The 15,054-nt window shown below is 37.9% G+C and overlaps 1 protein-coding gene across 1 annotated transcript; it reads right to left on the reverse strand.

Annotated features, from left to right (window-relative positions):
• Positions 1 to 9,491: 9,491 nt before the first annotated feature.
• LOC5566522 (60S ribosomal protein L38) lies at positions 9,492 to 10,111 on the reverse strand. The gene is made up of 2 exons (XM_001650865.2): positions 9,950 to 10,111; positions 9,492 to 9,870 (listed from the first exon to the last, which is right to left on the reverse strand). The coding sequence occupies exon 2, from the start codon at positions 9,867 to 9,869 to the stop codon at positions 9,657 to 9,659; it is 213 nt and encodes a 70-aa protein (XP_001650915.1). The 5' UTR covers position 9,870; positions 9,950 to 10,111; the 3' UTR covers positions 9,492 to 9,656.
• Between the last annotated feature and the right edge of the window lie 4,943 nt (positions 10,112 to 15,054).

Genomic DNA, 15,054 nt, shown 5'->3' on the forward strand with positions numbered 1-15,054 from the left:
GTTACGGCTCATGCTATTGTTCATTATTAGAGGAGCGACCGTTAGTTCGCCCAAGTTAGTTAGACGCAAGTTCGCCTGAATATTCTATCTACAAACAAGTGAGCCAAGAACAAGCGAAGCGCCGCAAATCCATATTATGGAACTAATGCATTGTATTTATAGAAAATTAGAATGAACTCCTCATCTTCACTAATAAAAGGAAAAAAGTATCCGCAAATTTTCCTCTAACACTTTCAGCTTCAGAATTTGCTTCTTCTCTTTGGAACATGACGATGACTGTCATTCGACACGAGTTCCAACCGCAATTTAGTTCGCTATCGGTAATGATTTCAGAAATCGACAGCAAACTCATCGATTTCAAATCGACCAACTTGAACATGATGATCAACACACAAGATAACCATAAGTAAAACACACTGAATCCGTGTTGGGTGATGATCCCATAGGTTGACGCATACGAATCTGAAACGGAAAGCTTCAGGAACTTATGTGGAAAGCTATGGAATTCATGTTGTCGGTTGATGATCAGTCCATGAAGCAAAACTAAAGAATTGAATGTGTAACATACACGAAGTTTGTAAGAAAATCGCAACAATTCAATATAGACGTTCATGATTCGATCCATAATATTAAACACACAGATCAAACGTGTGGATTTTTATCAGTGTATCAGTTCTCTATCAAATTTCTTCTTTCAGTCTCATGATATTCATGTTCTGTCACACATGACTATCTAAAGCTAGTACATTTCGAATTCAATAAGCAAATCAGTTGGTTTTCATGATTTAATTTTTGGAAATTCATGTTTGTTTCACATGACAACCTAATGTTGATACACATGTTATTATACCGTGACGTCAATGACGAAATCCATATGGCTACCACACTCAAATCATGTGATTTTCCCCATTGCGCAAATCTATAAGTAAAACACGCGACCTTGACGTGAAGATTTTTCTCAGTGTATCTTAAGAGTTATTCTTTTACCTTACTATTCTGGTACCTCCTACGGGATTTCTGTGCTATATATACTAGTTGCCGTGTGCGCAGAAGGCAGGGACTTCCCGGAATGTGGACTGATTAACATATTATTTTATTCTTTATTTGCAGGATATAAAAATCTACAGTATTTGATTACAATTACAGTGCTGTTCTGAATAATAGCAGTGCATGTCGATTTTCATACAAAATGCCCAACTTGGACATGCTGTAGTTTTGTTCCCTTTCAAGCAATCGAGTTGAAATTTTCTCCACAGAACTACAAATATGCCCAATTTTGTAAACACAAAATTTCAAAATTTTCTAACCCCCTGCCGGAAAGTGAGATACTAGGTGAAATTGTTCGAAAAAATAGCAGTTTTAAAAATTTGAATTTCGGCTTGACATTATAGTTTTAAATTGTATATCACTTACCATTGGAACAATCTCCTCCTACTTATCAAACCTACACCTAAACCGAAAATGTTTAAAATATTTGTAGAAGAAAAATTTTAAAATGAAAAACTGCTATTTTTTCGAAAAATTTCACCTAGTGTCTCACTTTTCGGCAGGGACTCAGAAAAAAATGAAATTTTGTAGTTACAAAATTGATCATATTTGTAGTTCTGTGGAGAAAATTTCAGCTCGATTGCTTGAATGGGAACAAAACTACAGCATGTCAAAGTTGAGCATTTTGTATGAAAATCGACATGTGCTGCTATTATTCAGAACAGCACTGTATATTTCCCTAATCCCTACATTACTAGCCCAAGAGGATGATCAAGGCAGTTTTGTTATGGTCTTTGCAAGATTTTCGCTCGAGGTCTATTTGCATAAACTATGTCATAATCTTTAAGTTGTCTAAGCGTGCGTAGTTCTTTTAAACTGTTGTCAAAACCTCATGAAAATCTATCATTGCATTACAGATGGTAATCCCAAGAAACATTTGCCTATTTTATAATCATTTATTAAGCAATTTTTCACAACTACATACTGAATAGTTGCTTTATTATATTACTTTGCAGCTGCTACGCACACATTGTTCAAGCAAATCTGGCGAAATTATTAAGCTTCTTATCATTTAGTGACTGTAATCATATATTGTAATGATGTTTATTCAAGTTTCACTCAGCTTAATAAGGTTTGATGATTTAACAACACTAGTTTAACAAACTACATTATTGCAGTTTAATTCAGCATCATGTTTGACAACATTTTAATTATTTCCAAATAAAGCCTTTGTTCAGGCGTTGTTCACACAAATTTGGAGAAGTTATAAAGCGTGTCGTTGTATATTGACTTAATTCTACAACTGCAAAATCGCTTTATAAGCATTCATCTCAGCTTTTATTCAACTGCCACAAAATTGATTGAAAACAAATAAATGACTAAAAATAGCTTACACTTTATACATCAAATGCAGTGTATACCTTGACCATGAATTAATAACCACACTTTTAATAATTACCTGAATACTGGATTCAAACTCGAGACCTTCCCATCGTCAGCGGTATACCTTGCCATCTGCCTTCCAGTGCCCAATATAAACCTCTTGTAGCTGATTATTGATCATGCTTGAGCTTCTATTCAACAATAACTAATCAACACGTGCTATGCTGATCAACAACTGAATAAGCGCATTACTTCTGCTGCTGTTCAGTACTGATGCGAGCTGAACTCAATCGGCTATTTATAGCGCACAGTGAGAAAATTTATTTCAATGCTGGTCAAAAATAAAGTTTATTCACAAAGTAAAAACAGTCTGAAATGATTAATCGAATTTCATAATAAGTTTTAACTTGTTAAAACTTGAATTGAATTGTTCATCTAACTTTACTAAAATTCATTTATTAAATGTATAATATTTCGACTAGGTTAATATTTTAATTATTTGTCGTACTTTTTCGATCTATTAAACATTATACAAATACAGTGGGATTCCGTTTTTGGCATGGTCCGTTTTTGGCATGCTCCATTTTTGGCACCCCCCGATTTTGGCAACAAAATGGATCCGTTTTTGGCAACATTTTTGAATACCATAAAAATTTGTAATGTTTTGTAAATATTATCGTGTCTGTTGCTTTATTTATCTGAATGGCAGGTAAAATACACATCGATTACATTCTAGAGCTCTATTATCGTCGATATTCTTCCAAATATCATTAACCACTAAGAGCTCGCTAATCCAAATATCCAAATATCATTAACCACTAAGAGCACGTGCTAATTTACTTCAGAATGGTCATTGGTCATGCAATCGCAGCGTTTCATGAGGCCATTAATTAATATAGCCATCTCAGCTAGATATTAATATCTTAGGCATTCATACTGAGTGACCAGCCCACTTAAGTCTGCCAGTTGGTGATACACTAAAAAAACACTTCTCTTCAGATTTGGAACAGCTTGTTTGAACAAAACACAAGCACATAAGGGCAACAAAAAGTCTATGACTCACACTTTAAATTTTGTCTGTAATAGATGCAATTTTGTTTTGTAGTAGATGCAAATACAGCAAAATGTCGTGCTCATATTTTTTAAGAATTTCATTAAATAAATTGCGTTATTCTAGTGAATTGCAGAAGTGTCAACATATAATCCATAAAAAAGTATATATTTTTCTATATTGTATATTATTTTTTAAGAATTCCAATGTTCCATTCAATACCGACACCAACACGAATGCAAACACAGTCCAAACTAAACCTTATTTTCAAAAATATCATTGAAGCGTGCGATAAAAACGATTGAGAGTATTTTGTTTGTGGTTTTAATGTGTATATTAACCTTTCTGCGAGCTTCTTTCCCTATTTGTTGGAAATTCTTTAAGACGTTAGATTTGTTAAGATGTGTATTTTATACAAGATTTTTAATCAAGGATACGGGTCTCAATATAATTAAAATGTTCCTTGCGAGCTGGGACTATGAATTTCCTAACTGAACCCTGGAGAATCCTTAGGGAGTTCTTAGTTCATAAGAGACTTCTCAGAAATTTTAACGGATTCTTGAGAATGTCTGCAGATTTTTAGCGAACACTGAGGGTTTCTTGCGGGATCCTGAGAATATATAATTGGTTATTGAGGATTAAGTCCGAAATTTTGTGATTCCTAATAAGCTCTTAAGTTTTCTATGGCATCCTGGTAATTCCTAGCTGGACAATGTGGATTTGTAGTGATATTTTGAATATTGCTGGCAAAATCTTGTAGATTTTGGAAAGGTTTCCAGAGAAATTTGAGGAGTGCTAGTGGTAGCCTAAAAATAATGAATTTTCAATTTTTTTTATTGAAAACTTGAGAATTTTTGGAAATATCGCAGCAATATTCCTAACAAGAGTGCTTCGTGAAGCCCAAGCAGGACAGTTCGGTTTTGCGTCGTCCGATTGATTTTTCTGACGGATTCGCGCGTATTTTCGTTGCCGGAGAATTTTTTCCCCTGTTTTGGAGCGCCTTGCTGGGTAGTGCTTCGTGAAGCCCAAGCAGGACAGTTCGGTTTTGCGTCGTCCGATTGATTTTTCTGACGGATTCGCGCGTATTTTCGTTGCTGGATTTTTTTTTCCCTGTTTTGGAGCGCCTTGCTGGGTAGTGCTTCGTGAAGCCCAAGCAGGACAGTTCGGTTTTGCGTCGTCCGATTGATTTTTCTGACGGATTCGCGCGTATTTTCGTTGCCGGAGAATTTTTTCCCCTGTTTTGCAGTAGTGTGTGTTCCTTTGACTGCGACGCTTGCTCCTGCGGGGCGGGTGATGCGGTCAGGATCGAACGTGTTACGCGTGGAGTGCAGTGAAAATGTGTATAGTGTTTTACGGAAACCCCAGTGCAGCGACGGAGAAAAACTGCTTCACATCCTGGTAAAATCGTTCTTTATTATTGTTTACTTTACTCACTTATTACCAATTCAAACTAAATACGTGCCAGGGTCGAAAATATAATTTTCGATTCGGGAAGTGTAAAAACATTGCATATATCCATTTGATATCTGGATGTTTTTATGCGGGGCTTACTGTAAATAAAAATGACCTCAGAATGTGTGTGTATTTACTGCCATTCTTGAAATGGGTCGTTGGAATTTCAGTAGAGCTATCACCTTTCATCTCCTGGGCTAAAATTGTCTGCAGATATAAAGATATCGAAGGGTATCATTAAATACATGCATACAATTTTCTTCCATAAAAGCACTGCCGGCCAGTGGGAGGTGGATTGTATCACACACACACACACACATATCGCAGCAATATTCCTAACAAAATGCTTCAGAGCCCTAGCGTTTTCTTGTAGATTTTTTTTTTTGATTTGTTGTTTATGTTTGCCCTTTTGATTGCAGTCAATCATTAATTATGAAATGCTTTACTTTATCAGAAACATAATTTAAAGGAGGGTATTCTAAACTTACCGAATATTGTAAAATTTTACGCCAAAGCCTTAAAGTTAAACTGATTTTCAATATTCATTAATTAAAAAAAAAAAAAAAACTCATGCCGTTTTGCAATACCCAGCGCATTTGTTTTGTAAATACGTCTTTGTATGAAAACAGTATTAATTTTTTTTTTTTCGTATTCTTACACAGTTTTAGGAAAATGCTCAGTTCTTATATAAAGGTCACTTTTGCGATTATTTATTTTACATGGTCCACTCGTACCAATAGTGTACATAAAGCTTCTGAAAATCCTTAAAGACATTGAGGCGTAAAAAGTAAGTATGTAGAACGTTTGTCACAATTAACATCACGGCGCTATAGATTCATAGCATAGTACAATATTATGGAAAACTGCTTCGAAGTGAACCGTTCTGAAGTCTTGATGCCATATGGTTCCACAAGGATGATGTAATAACATTCTAATGATGTTTTCAAAACCAATAGTTGAAAAATAAAATTTAAAATAAGGGTTCCAATTTTGGCACGGTTCCGTTTTTGGCAACTGAAAATTTCGACTTTGTTGCCAAAAACGGAATCCCACTGTATAAAATATATTTCAATCAATATTCCTATGTCAGAAGACTAATTCAACATATTTTCTAAACATAATTGAATATTGTATTTAGAAAGCATCAGTTATTATTGTATCCAACATGTTTTTATATATATTAGTAAGTTAGTGGCGAATTCGCCAAGGGCAAAAAGCCACTCAAATAAAAATAAACAATAATAATATTAGTAAGTTGAACATTGCAATACATTAGGAATACAACGCAATTTTTAGATATTTTGTCCATTTTTCAAAAATTTGGCTATGGTGTGACCTCTTTTGTAAGGCTTCTTTGTTGCTGAACAATGTGTTTAGTAATCGTTATTTTGGACTTCTTTGGATGACCTGCTCGGATGATATATCTATGTTGTATTAGGATTTTATAAAATACCTATTCGGCTTTAGATCATGTTCATGTTAAACATGAAAACAGCTGAAGTGCGAAGCAACCAAAACGTTAGTTCGTCTCCTGTACATCTGTTTACACAATTATATTTGTTTGGTGGAATATTGGCTCTTTAATAGAAGAAAAATGACTTGTTCAACTTATTAGTAAAACAATCTTGACAAGTCGGCAGAGATTCTTTGGAGAAGTTTAATAAGTGTTGATTCTACTATTATTCATTCCAATGAAAAATGTTGAACATTGACTTAAATTTGGATCTAAATACCATCTTCTCAGCTCTTTGTAGGGCATTTTTTCAGCTGTCATCATTATTCAACAATAATTAACTATGTATGTTTATTTGTGACACTTGACTGCAAGTTGGGTAACCACTTTCATGTAACTGTTGTTAAATTATTATTTATACTTCGATTATCATTAAAAATGTTATGATTAGTAACTTTTTCCGATATCAATAACGTCGCAAATGATGATCACTACATTTGAAAAATTTAAATTTTGATATTTTTAATCCAATGTGATTCGAACTTTACCCTCGTTGATCCATTACGTCGCCATTACGTCCATTACGTTAATCCATCCATCGCATACACGTCTTGGATTTGATTTGAAAAACATTTGAAACATTTGAAAATAACATAAAAAGACATAATATGTTTTGCTTGAATTAGAGCATACTCATACTGTTATTCACATTGTTTATAAGTTTTACTAATCATGCTGGTCAACATTTTAAGTATTAGACACTAAAACTTTTGTACGATTTGTTGTTAATCAAATGTTCAATATGCTACTAAAATGATGGCTACAACCTAGAGAAGCTTTTAATCGGTCAATTGTTAAACTTCTTATGTGTTGTAGAACAAAAGCTACTATATTTGCATTTTCGGAGGTTTATTCAGCTCTTATTCAAAACACAAACTGCAAGTGGAATAACAGCTTTTTTATAAGCGGAAAATAATTTTATTCAAATCATGATTCAACTAAAAATTTGTTCAGCAATGGTTGCTGCTATGCAGCTTGTATTAAACACGTAAGTATCTTAAAAGCTACAAATTGTTCCTTGGGAGCGCAATGCAATGATAGATTTTCATGAATATTGTTTCGGTTTTGAGCAAAAAAAAACTGGTTTTGAAAATTAGCAAAACGATGATGGTTATTTTCCTCTTAATTTAGATCGTTAAGCTAAGGATCGGTTAGTGTATATAACTTTTTAGATAAGCAGAAGTAAAGCACGAACGCGAAGTTATGACTAGTGCTGGGAATGGTAATAGTAGTAGGCTTGAATTTTCGCGAAAATCACGTGGCTCTCCCAGTACAGTAGTTCAAAAACGTGAATCTCATCAAGTAGCCTATGTTGGGTGCACGAATTTTCTAAATCATGAGTGTCATTGAAGGCTCTAAATGCGGGAAATGCAGCGGGAAATAGAACATTTTTCTACAGTAGTTTTGGGTTACCCTTAGCAACGGGTGTTTGGCTATTTTCAAGGCATTTTGCCTACAGCAGCGATGGGCGTGAGTTTCACTGGCTTCGTTGACTGTGATTGGCTTTGCTTGGCTACTGTAGAGTGAATTTCAGATTTTTTCCCAACCCTGGTAATGACCTTCCATCCCATCTTCAAGTGCTCCCCACAAGCACAACACTTCATACTTGAACTTTAGAACCTCCATGTTGTAACTTGTTCACACAAGAAATCTGCCTCGATCGATTTGGCAGAACGCGCCCATACCTTAACCGAAGGGCAGGGTACTGTGACGAGCAGTTAGAGGACTGAACACAAAAGTTTTGCCCTTTCCGTAGTAATCATTCAAACTTCAAATGGTGTGTGCACAACCAAATATCCTGGTTGCCGTTCTACTATCACTGTGTTTTGGCCTTTAGAGCGCTCCAGGATTTTCCAGAGCAAATTCTGGAGAAAATTCTCTAAACAATAATTTCTGGGAGAATTGGAATTAACCCTCTAAAATCATTCTAAATACGGGTAATGATTTATTTTTCTTCGCATATTTATGAATTTTGGTTTTTGACTTTTGTTATTTTTATTTCTGAACATCCCTAAACTTTTAAAGTTTTTCTTGAACTTTTCTGGTTATTTATTTTTGGCAATAATAAAAAAAAATAAGTTTTTACAATACCCAAGTAACCACTAGCCCGCTAATTCGCCTTTTTGGCCTTATAGGGCTGTTATAGGCTAATATAGGACTGTTATTGTCAGCTCTATAATAGCCCTTTATTAGCACGGAGGGCGAATTAAAGTGCTATCTGGTTACTTGGGTACTTTTGAAAATATTTATTTTTTATTTTTTTTTCTGGCACATTTTTTTTGTGTATTTAACGGAAAAAACAGGTTTGAAATTATTTTAATTGCTCTTCTTCTGTGATAGGTTGATCGTAGAAATATATAGAAGGTACGATTTCTTGTATCACACATTAAACGAACCCCAAGCATTTGTAGGTTATAAAATAATACAATTTTTAAAAATACAAAAAGTATAAAATCATAGAAAAAAAACTTTTCTTATATACGTGTTTTGGTCCAAGGTTTAGGCCAAAAATAAAATCATTTTGATTTCCGAGCTACGAAAATATACACAAAATTCTAAAGTGCACCCCGTCAAAAGGCGGGGTTGGGTATTAGAGGGTTAAAGGAATCTAGAAGGTATCCCTGGAAGTATACAAAAAAGAACCTTGCGATAAATCACTGGAAAAGCTTCTGTAGCTCTTTCTTGAAAAAACTGAGAAGATACTGCAGAACCTGTGGAATTCTCTGGAGGCTCTAGAATTTGGCACTAGGATTGATTGCAAGCAGAATTAAGGAAAATAGTGATTTTAGGGAGCATCCGTTAAAAATAGAGGTTTAGACTTACATTAAAAAACTTTTCAATAAAAACAAACCCGCTACCAGCCCTGCCTAATGCTTTGTGCTCTATTTGTCCCAAGTTGTTCCATTCATTTCAGTGGCCCCTGCTTCAAATCTTACTACGAAACACTTCACAATTCAGTAAATCCTTCCTAGAACCCACTGACATCCCAAGTAAACTGAATCTTATATATACCTACATGCTTCCGGAATCAGCTGATTTCCAACCTGTATCCATTCTGCCAGAGGAATTTCTTTACGCTCCAAACACAGCATAAAACACGTTCAATAAACTTTACCTTCCAGGTGACGATATCCTGATTAACTTTCTTTTATTATGGAATTAAATTAGTTAGCGGATTCAGCACTTCCATTCAGACCAAATCAGTTTCCGCGGCGCCCAGAATTTCCCCCATGAAGAAAAGCAAACTCCGATCCATGGAACGGAACGAGCTTACTTGACTTCCTTGACCTGCAGACCCGGTGGCAGGGACTGCTTCAGCTTTTCGGCCTTCTCCTTGTCCTGGACGACCAGCGTGTACAGATACCGGGAGCAGCGGATCTTGAACTTGGTGTTGTTTTCGTTCTTCTTTATCTTGACGGCACGGGCATCCTTCCGGCGAGCCTTGATGAGGAAGTCTTTCACTTCCTTGATTTCCTGCGGCATCCTGGGGGAAAACGCACAAACGAACATATTAATCCATTAGTAAACTCATTACCGCACACATTCCGGACAATTTCACTCACTTGCGATGGGTATTTTAGACGAAAATCGTAAAAATATTCTCCGCGATCGGAACGTGTGTGCTGTTGACGTTTAGCACAACCCGAGAAAGAAAGACACAGCAGTCAAATATGGCCGAACATCAACTTCCGCCGCCGGCGGCCGTCTACTAGCGCCATCTGTGGGAAAACGAAACGAAACATTTCGCGCGCACTGAAGTACAGGCAATGCGCGATATTTTGTACTTGATTTTTAAGGCCTTATGTGAAGTACCCTTGTCACATCAGGGTAACCAATGTATTTTGAACCCCTATCCAGGTTTTTACGTGCGCTAATGGCTGCCCCAAATAGGCTCGCTTTCTGGTAGGGATCTGGGAGGGAGGCACCGATACTACACACGAAATATGGCACAAAGTTATTTTGAACTGCAAGAAAACTTCAGCTTGCCCACGACAATCAAGGCAGACTTGATTAAAATCGCTAGTTTTCATTTGTTGTGTTTCTTCGATCGTTCTGGACAAACATGGAAAAAGGGCCTAAGTTTTCTATGCATTTCATTTTCGTTTTTATTGGAAAAAGTAAAATTATGCGTTTCAAATACTTTATATTCAATCAGAATAAAAGTTACTATTGTGACATTACTTTTGAATAAGCATGAATAGCTTTTCAATCGATTTTTGGTCACATTTGATAAAATGCAGAAATATGTTTTAATCAATTACGCGCTTTTATCATGTTTGTCCATTGTTTTAGATCTGGGCTCACAGTGACAGTTCGTGACAGCAGAATCTCGGCTCACCTTGACGTACATAAATTTCGTATCGGTTTCTCCCTCCCAGGTAGGGATCAGTCGATATGACGTTTGGCTTGGGTCTGTTCAATACAAAACGACCCAAGCCAAAGACAAGTTAAAGACCTCCATGTTCCTTGCAGTTGCCCAACATTTTATGGTTCATAAGGTAATCTAGAATGCCGTGAAAAGTGTACTGTGATCTGTCAAACTTGGGTACCTTTTGCACTTGCGAGGGACCAAATGAAGTACTAGAAGTGGTACCCAATCTGAGCCCGAGTGGGACGGACCCGCCCAAGCCAAATGTCAAATCGACTTATTCCTATACCAGAAAGTGAGGCCGTTTGCGGTAGCCATTAGCGCCTTTAAACAGCTGGATATATTTTGGACCCCCTGGGCCATTTTCCTGCAAATTCCCCACTTTAAATCGAAGAATCAACTCAATTCGCATGCCATTTGGAATGATAGGGCTGTTCCACACTTGCACCAACCGTTTGTACAAAAAAATGTGTTTATTTTATCTGAAAATAATTAAATAAAATCGGTTCATCCATGCAACCGTTACAACACGTTACACACAGAAATTGAAGCCGTCAGATTTTTTTTTCAAATGTAAATGCTTTTTTCTAATTTCTGGACTAAAAGCGTAGAATTTCTTCGGTTTTCCATTGTCAATCGATTGATTAGACTATGGGCGAGCATATTATACAACCAGGGTCATGGAATTTGTCGTCACACGATAAAAAATGCCGGGGGTCGAAAATATATACTTTGAGGGTCCAAAATAATGAAAAACAGTGCTTCACAATTCAATTATTTTCGACGTTTATTTGATCCTACATGACCGTTTGGGCATTTTTATCTCGTAGAGAAAGTTTTTCTCTACATTTTGATATGTACTTTAACATGGTTACGCTGTGCAATTAATTAATTGGGACAAAAAACTAAAATCACTTCCTTAGAGGGTCATAAGAACACTAATCTGAGAAGCTTTGTCCCAGTTGGGACGTAACGCCAGAAAGAAGAAGAAGAGGGTCCAAAATAGGACCGTTACCCTAGTAGCTGAGTAACAGCTTATGGGTAGTATCCACTTCGTAAGTACTGTGCAAAAGGATAGGACAAGTAGTGGCCAAGAAATATAGTCGCGCGCCCACCAAATCGGAACGCGCGTGTGAGACACGCGACGTGTGACTCGTTCCCGACATAACTGTCATAATGATATGTGTGGCACTGCATTCTTATGATGTTTATGAACACAGCGCACTATTCAAATACAGTGGGGATTCGCTCGTTGGGGGTCCGCTACATGGAATGACTCGATGGTTGCATGTTTGCTGGTTAAACAAAATTCCAACTAAAAAGCACTCGAATGCCAGGAGAAGATGTCAAACTGACTTTGACGTCTGACTACCGTCGCATTGAAGTCTCCATATATGGAACAAATGTGTATTTACATGTGCGTTTCGTGACGATTTCAATTTTTTTCAATTTTTTCAATTTTTCAATTTCAATTCTCACACCGGTGGCTACCATATTTAGTAACTCGTTTCCGTACCGGTCGTTGCTTTTTGGGTTAACATATGAGTTGTGAAAATAATGATGATCAATTCAGGTTGGGAATTTTTGTAACTCTGCTGGAATATCTATTCATATATTCTGGTGCGGAATTATTAGAATTCCATCGGAAATTTTTGAGATTGTTTATGAATCCGACTGGATGCTAATTTGATTGGAACCCTTGCCAATTCTACCGGAATCCTTGTAAATCCTACAAGAAATATTGCAAATTTGACCGTAATTATTGTGAATCCGACTGGAATCCTTGGGATTCCGACTGGAATCCTTGGGATTCCGACTGGAATCCTTGGGATTCCGACTGGAATCCTTGGGATTCCGACTGGAATCCTTGGGATTCCGACTAGAATCCTTGGGATTCCGACTAGAATCCTTGGGATTCCGACTGGAATCCTTGGGATTCTGACTGGAATCCTTGGTATTCCGACTGGAATCCTTGGGATTCCGACTGGAATCCTTGGTATTCCGACTGGAATCCTTGGGATTTCGACTGGAATCCTTGGGATTCCGACTGGAATCCTTGGGATTCCGACTGGAATCCTTGGGATTCCGACTGGAATCCTTGGGATTCCGACTGGAATCCTTGGGATTCCGACTGGAATCCTTGGGATTCCGACTGGAATCCTTGGGATTCCGACTGGAATCCTTGGGATTCCGACTGGAATCCTTGGGATTCCGACTGGAATCCTTGGGATTCCGACTGGAATCCTTGGGATTCCGACTGGAATCCTTGGGATTCCGACTGGAATCCTTGGGATTCCGACTGGAATTCCAGTCAGAATCCCGAGGACTCTAGTCTGAATCCCGAGGATTCCAGTCGGAATCCCTAAGATCCCAGCCAAAATCCCGAGGATTCCAGACGATATCCCAAGGATTCCTGCCGGAATCCTGAGGATTCCAGTCGGAATTCGGAGGATTCCAGTCGGAATTCGGAGGACTCCAGTCGGAATTCGGAGGATTCCAGTCGGAATTCGGAGGATTCCAGTCGGAATTCGGAGGATTCCAGTCGGAATTCGGAGGATTCCAGTCGGAATTCGGAGGATTCCAGTCGTTATTTTTATCACAATCTCTTACCAATTCCAGTCAGAATCCCGAGGATTCCAGCCGAAATCCCGAGGATTCCAGTCGGAATCCCAAGGATTCCAGTCGGAATCTCAAGGATTCCAATCGGAATCCCAAGGATTCCAGTCGGAATCCCAAGGATTCCAGTCGGAATCCCAAGGATTCCAGTCGGAATCCCAAGGATTCCAGTCGGAATCCCAAGGATTCCAGTCGGAATCCCAAGGATTCCAGTCGGAATCCCAAGGATTCCAGTCGGAATCCCAAGGATTCCAGTCGGAATCCCAAGGATTCCAGTCGGAATCCCAAGGATTCCAGTCGGAATCCCAAGGATTCCAGTCGGAATCCCAAGGATTCCAGTCGGTGTTATTATCAAAATCTCTTTCCAATTCTAGTCGGAATCCCAAGGATTCCAGCCGAAATCACGAGAATTCCAGTCTGAATTCCAAGGATTCCAGTCAGAATCCCAAGGATTCCAGTCAGAATCCCAAGGATTTCAGCCGAAATTCCAAGGATTCCAGCCGGAATCCCAAGGATTCCAGTCGGTGTTCTTATCAAAATCTCTTTCCAATTCCAGTCAGAATCCCGAGGACTCCAGTCTGAATCCCGAGGATTCCAGCCGAAATCACGAGGATTCCAGTCTGAATTCCAAGGATTCCAGTCGTAATCCCAAGGATTCCAGTCGGAACTCTAAGGATTCCAATCGGAATCCCAAAATCCCATAATTCTCCAAAATCGATACGAGGATTCTTACGAAGATTTTCGAATGCTTCATAAACTGCTATCGGATTTCCAATAATTGCATCAGATTTTTAGTATTCTTATCAAAATCTTGAAGTTTTACCCGAATTCCTAAAATTTTGAAATTTCTACTTCATGCGCATCAGATCCAAAACTCTAACCAGAATTTCATATCCCACACCGTATGCTTGAATTCAAATCGAATAGCAGCGCAACTATCGCGCTGCTAAATTTGCTCACCCGATGCTTTCCGAAAGCAGCGCTGTCATTTCGCTACCCCGGTTAGCAGCGTCCGGTACGGATCAGCGTAATGATACTGCGCTATGTAATTTAGTTTAGTCGCGCACCGTTACGGTTGCTCTTAGATGGAAGGCAGTCGTGTTCCAACCAGCGAATCCCCGTTGTATTACTCGCGACGCTTGGAGATCGAGAAAAAAAGTATTTAAAAAATATTTGTCCTTATTTCTGTCGGATCCATAATACTTCAGCCCTGGGAGGGAGGCACCGATACTACACACGAAATATAAGACAACGTTATTTTGAACTGCAAGATAACTCCAGCTTGCCAACAACAATCAAGGCAGGCTTCCAGAAAATCGGTAGTTTCCTTTTGTTGTGCACCTTCGATCTTTCCTGACAAACATGAAAAAAGGGCCACACACTCAAGATAATGCCTCCATTTGATTCATGTGCAAACCTACATGGATTTTTGCAATGGGGGTTTGCATATGCAAAGTATGTGCGAAATCAATGAGTTAACGCCAATCTTTATTCTCATTGAAAGAATGATGTCTGCACATATAATCCATGGACTAGGCACATACTTTTCAGGGGATGCCTCAATGGAATATATTGATCTACCTTATTAAGATGTTTACAATGTTTTTTTCATTCATAATTTTGTTTTATGAATCAGATATATTTCGGATATTGATGCACATATACTATAAGCACAGATTGATG

The sequence above is a fragment of the Aedes aegypti genome, chromosome 2 (assembly GCF_002204515.2).
Source record: "Aedes aegypti strain LVP_AGWG chromosome 2, AaegL5.0 Primary Assembly, whole genome shotgun sequence".
Lineage (NCBI taxonomy): Eukaryota > Metazoa > Arthropoda > Insecta > Diptera > Culicidae > Aedes > Aedes aegypti.

Coding starts and splice junctions, on each gene's coding strand:
- LOC5566522 (XM_001650865.2), bottom strand. CDS start 9,869: ATGCCGCAGGAAATCAAGGAAGTGAAAGACTTCCTCATCAAGGCTCGC.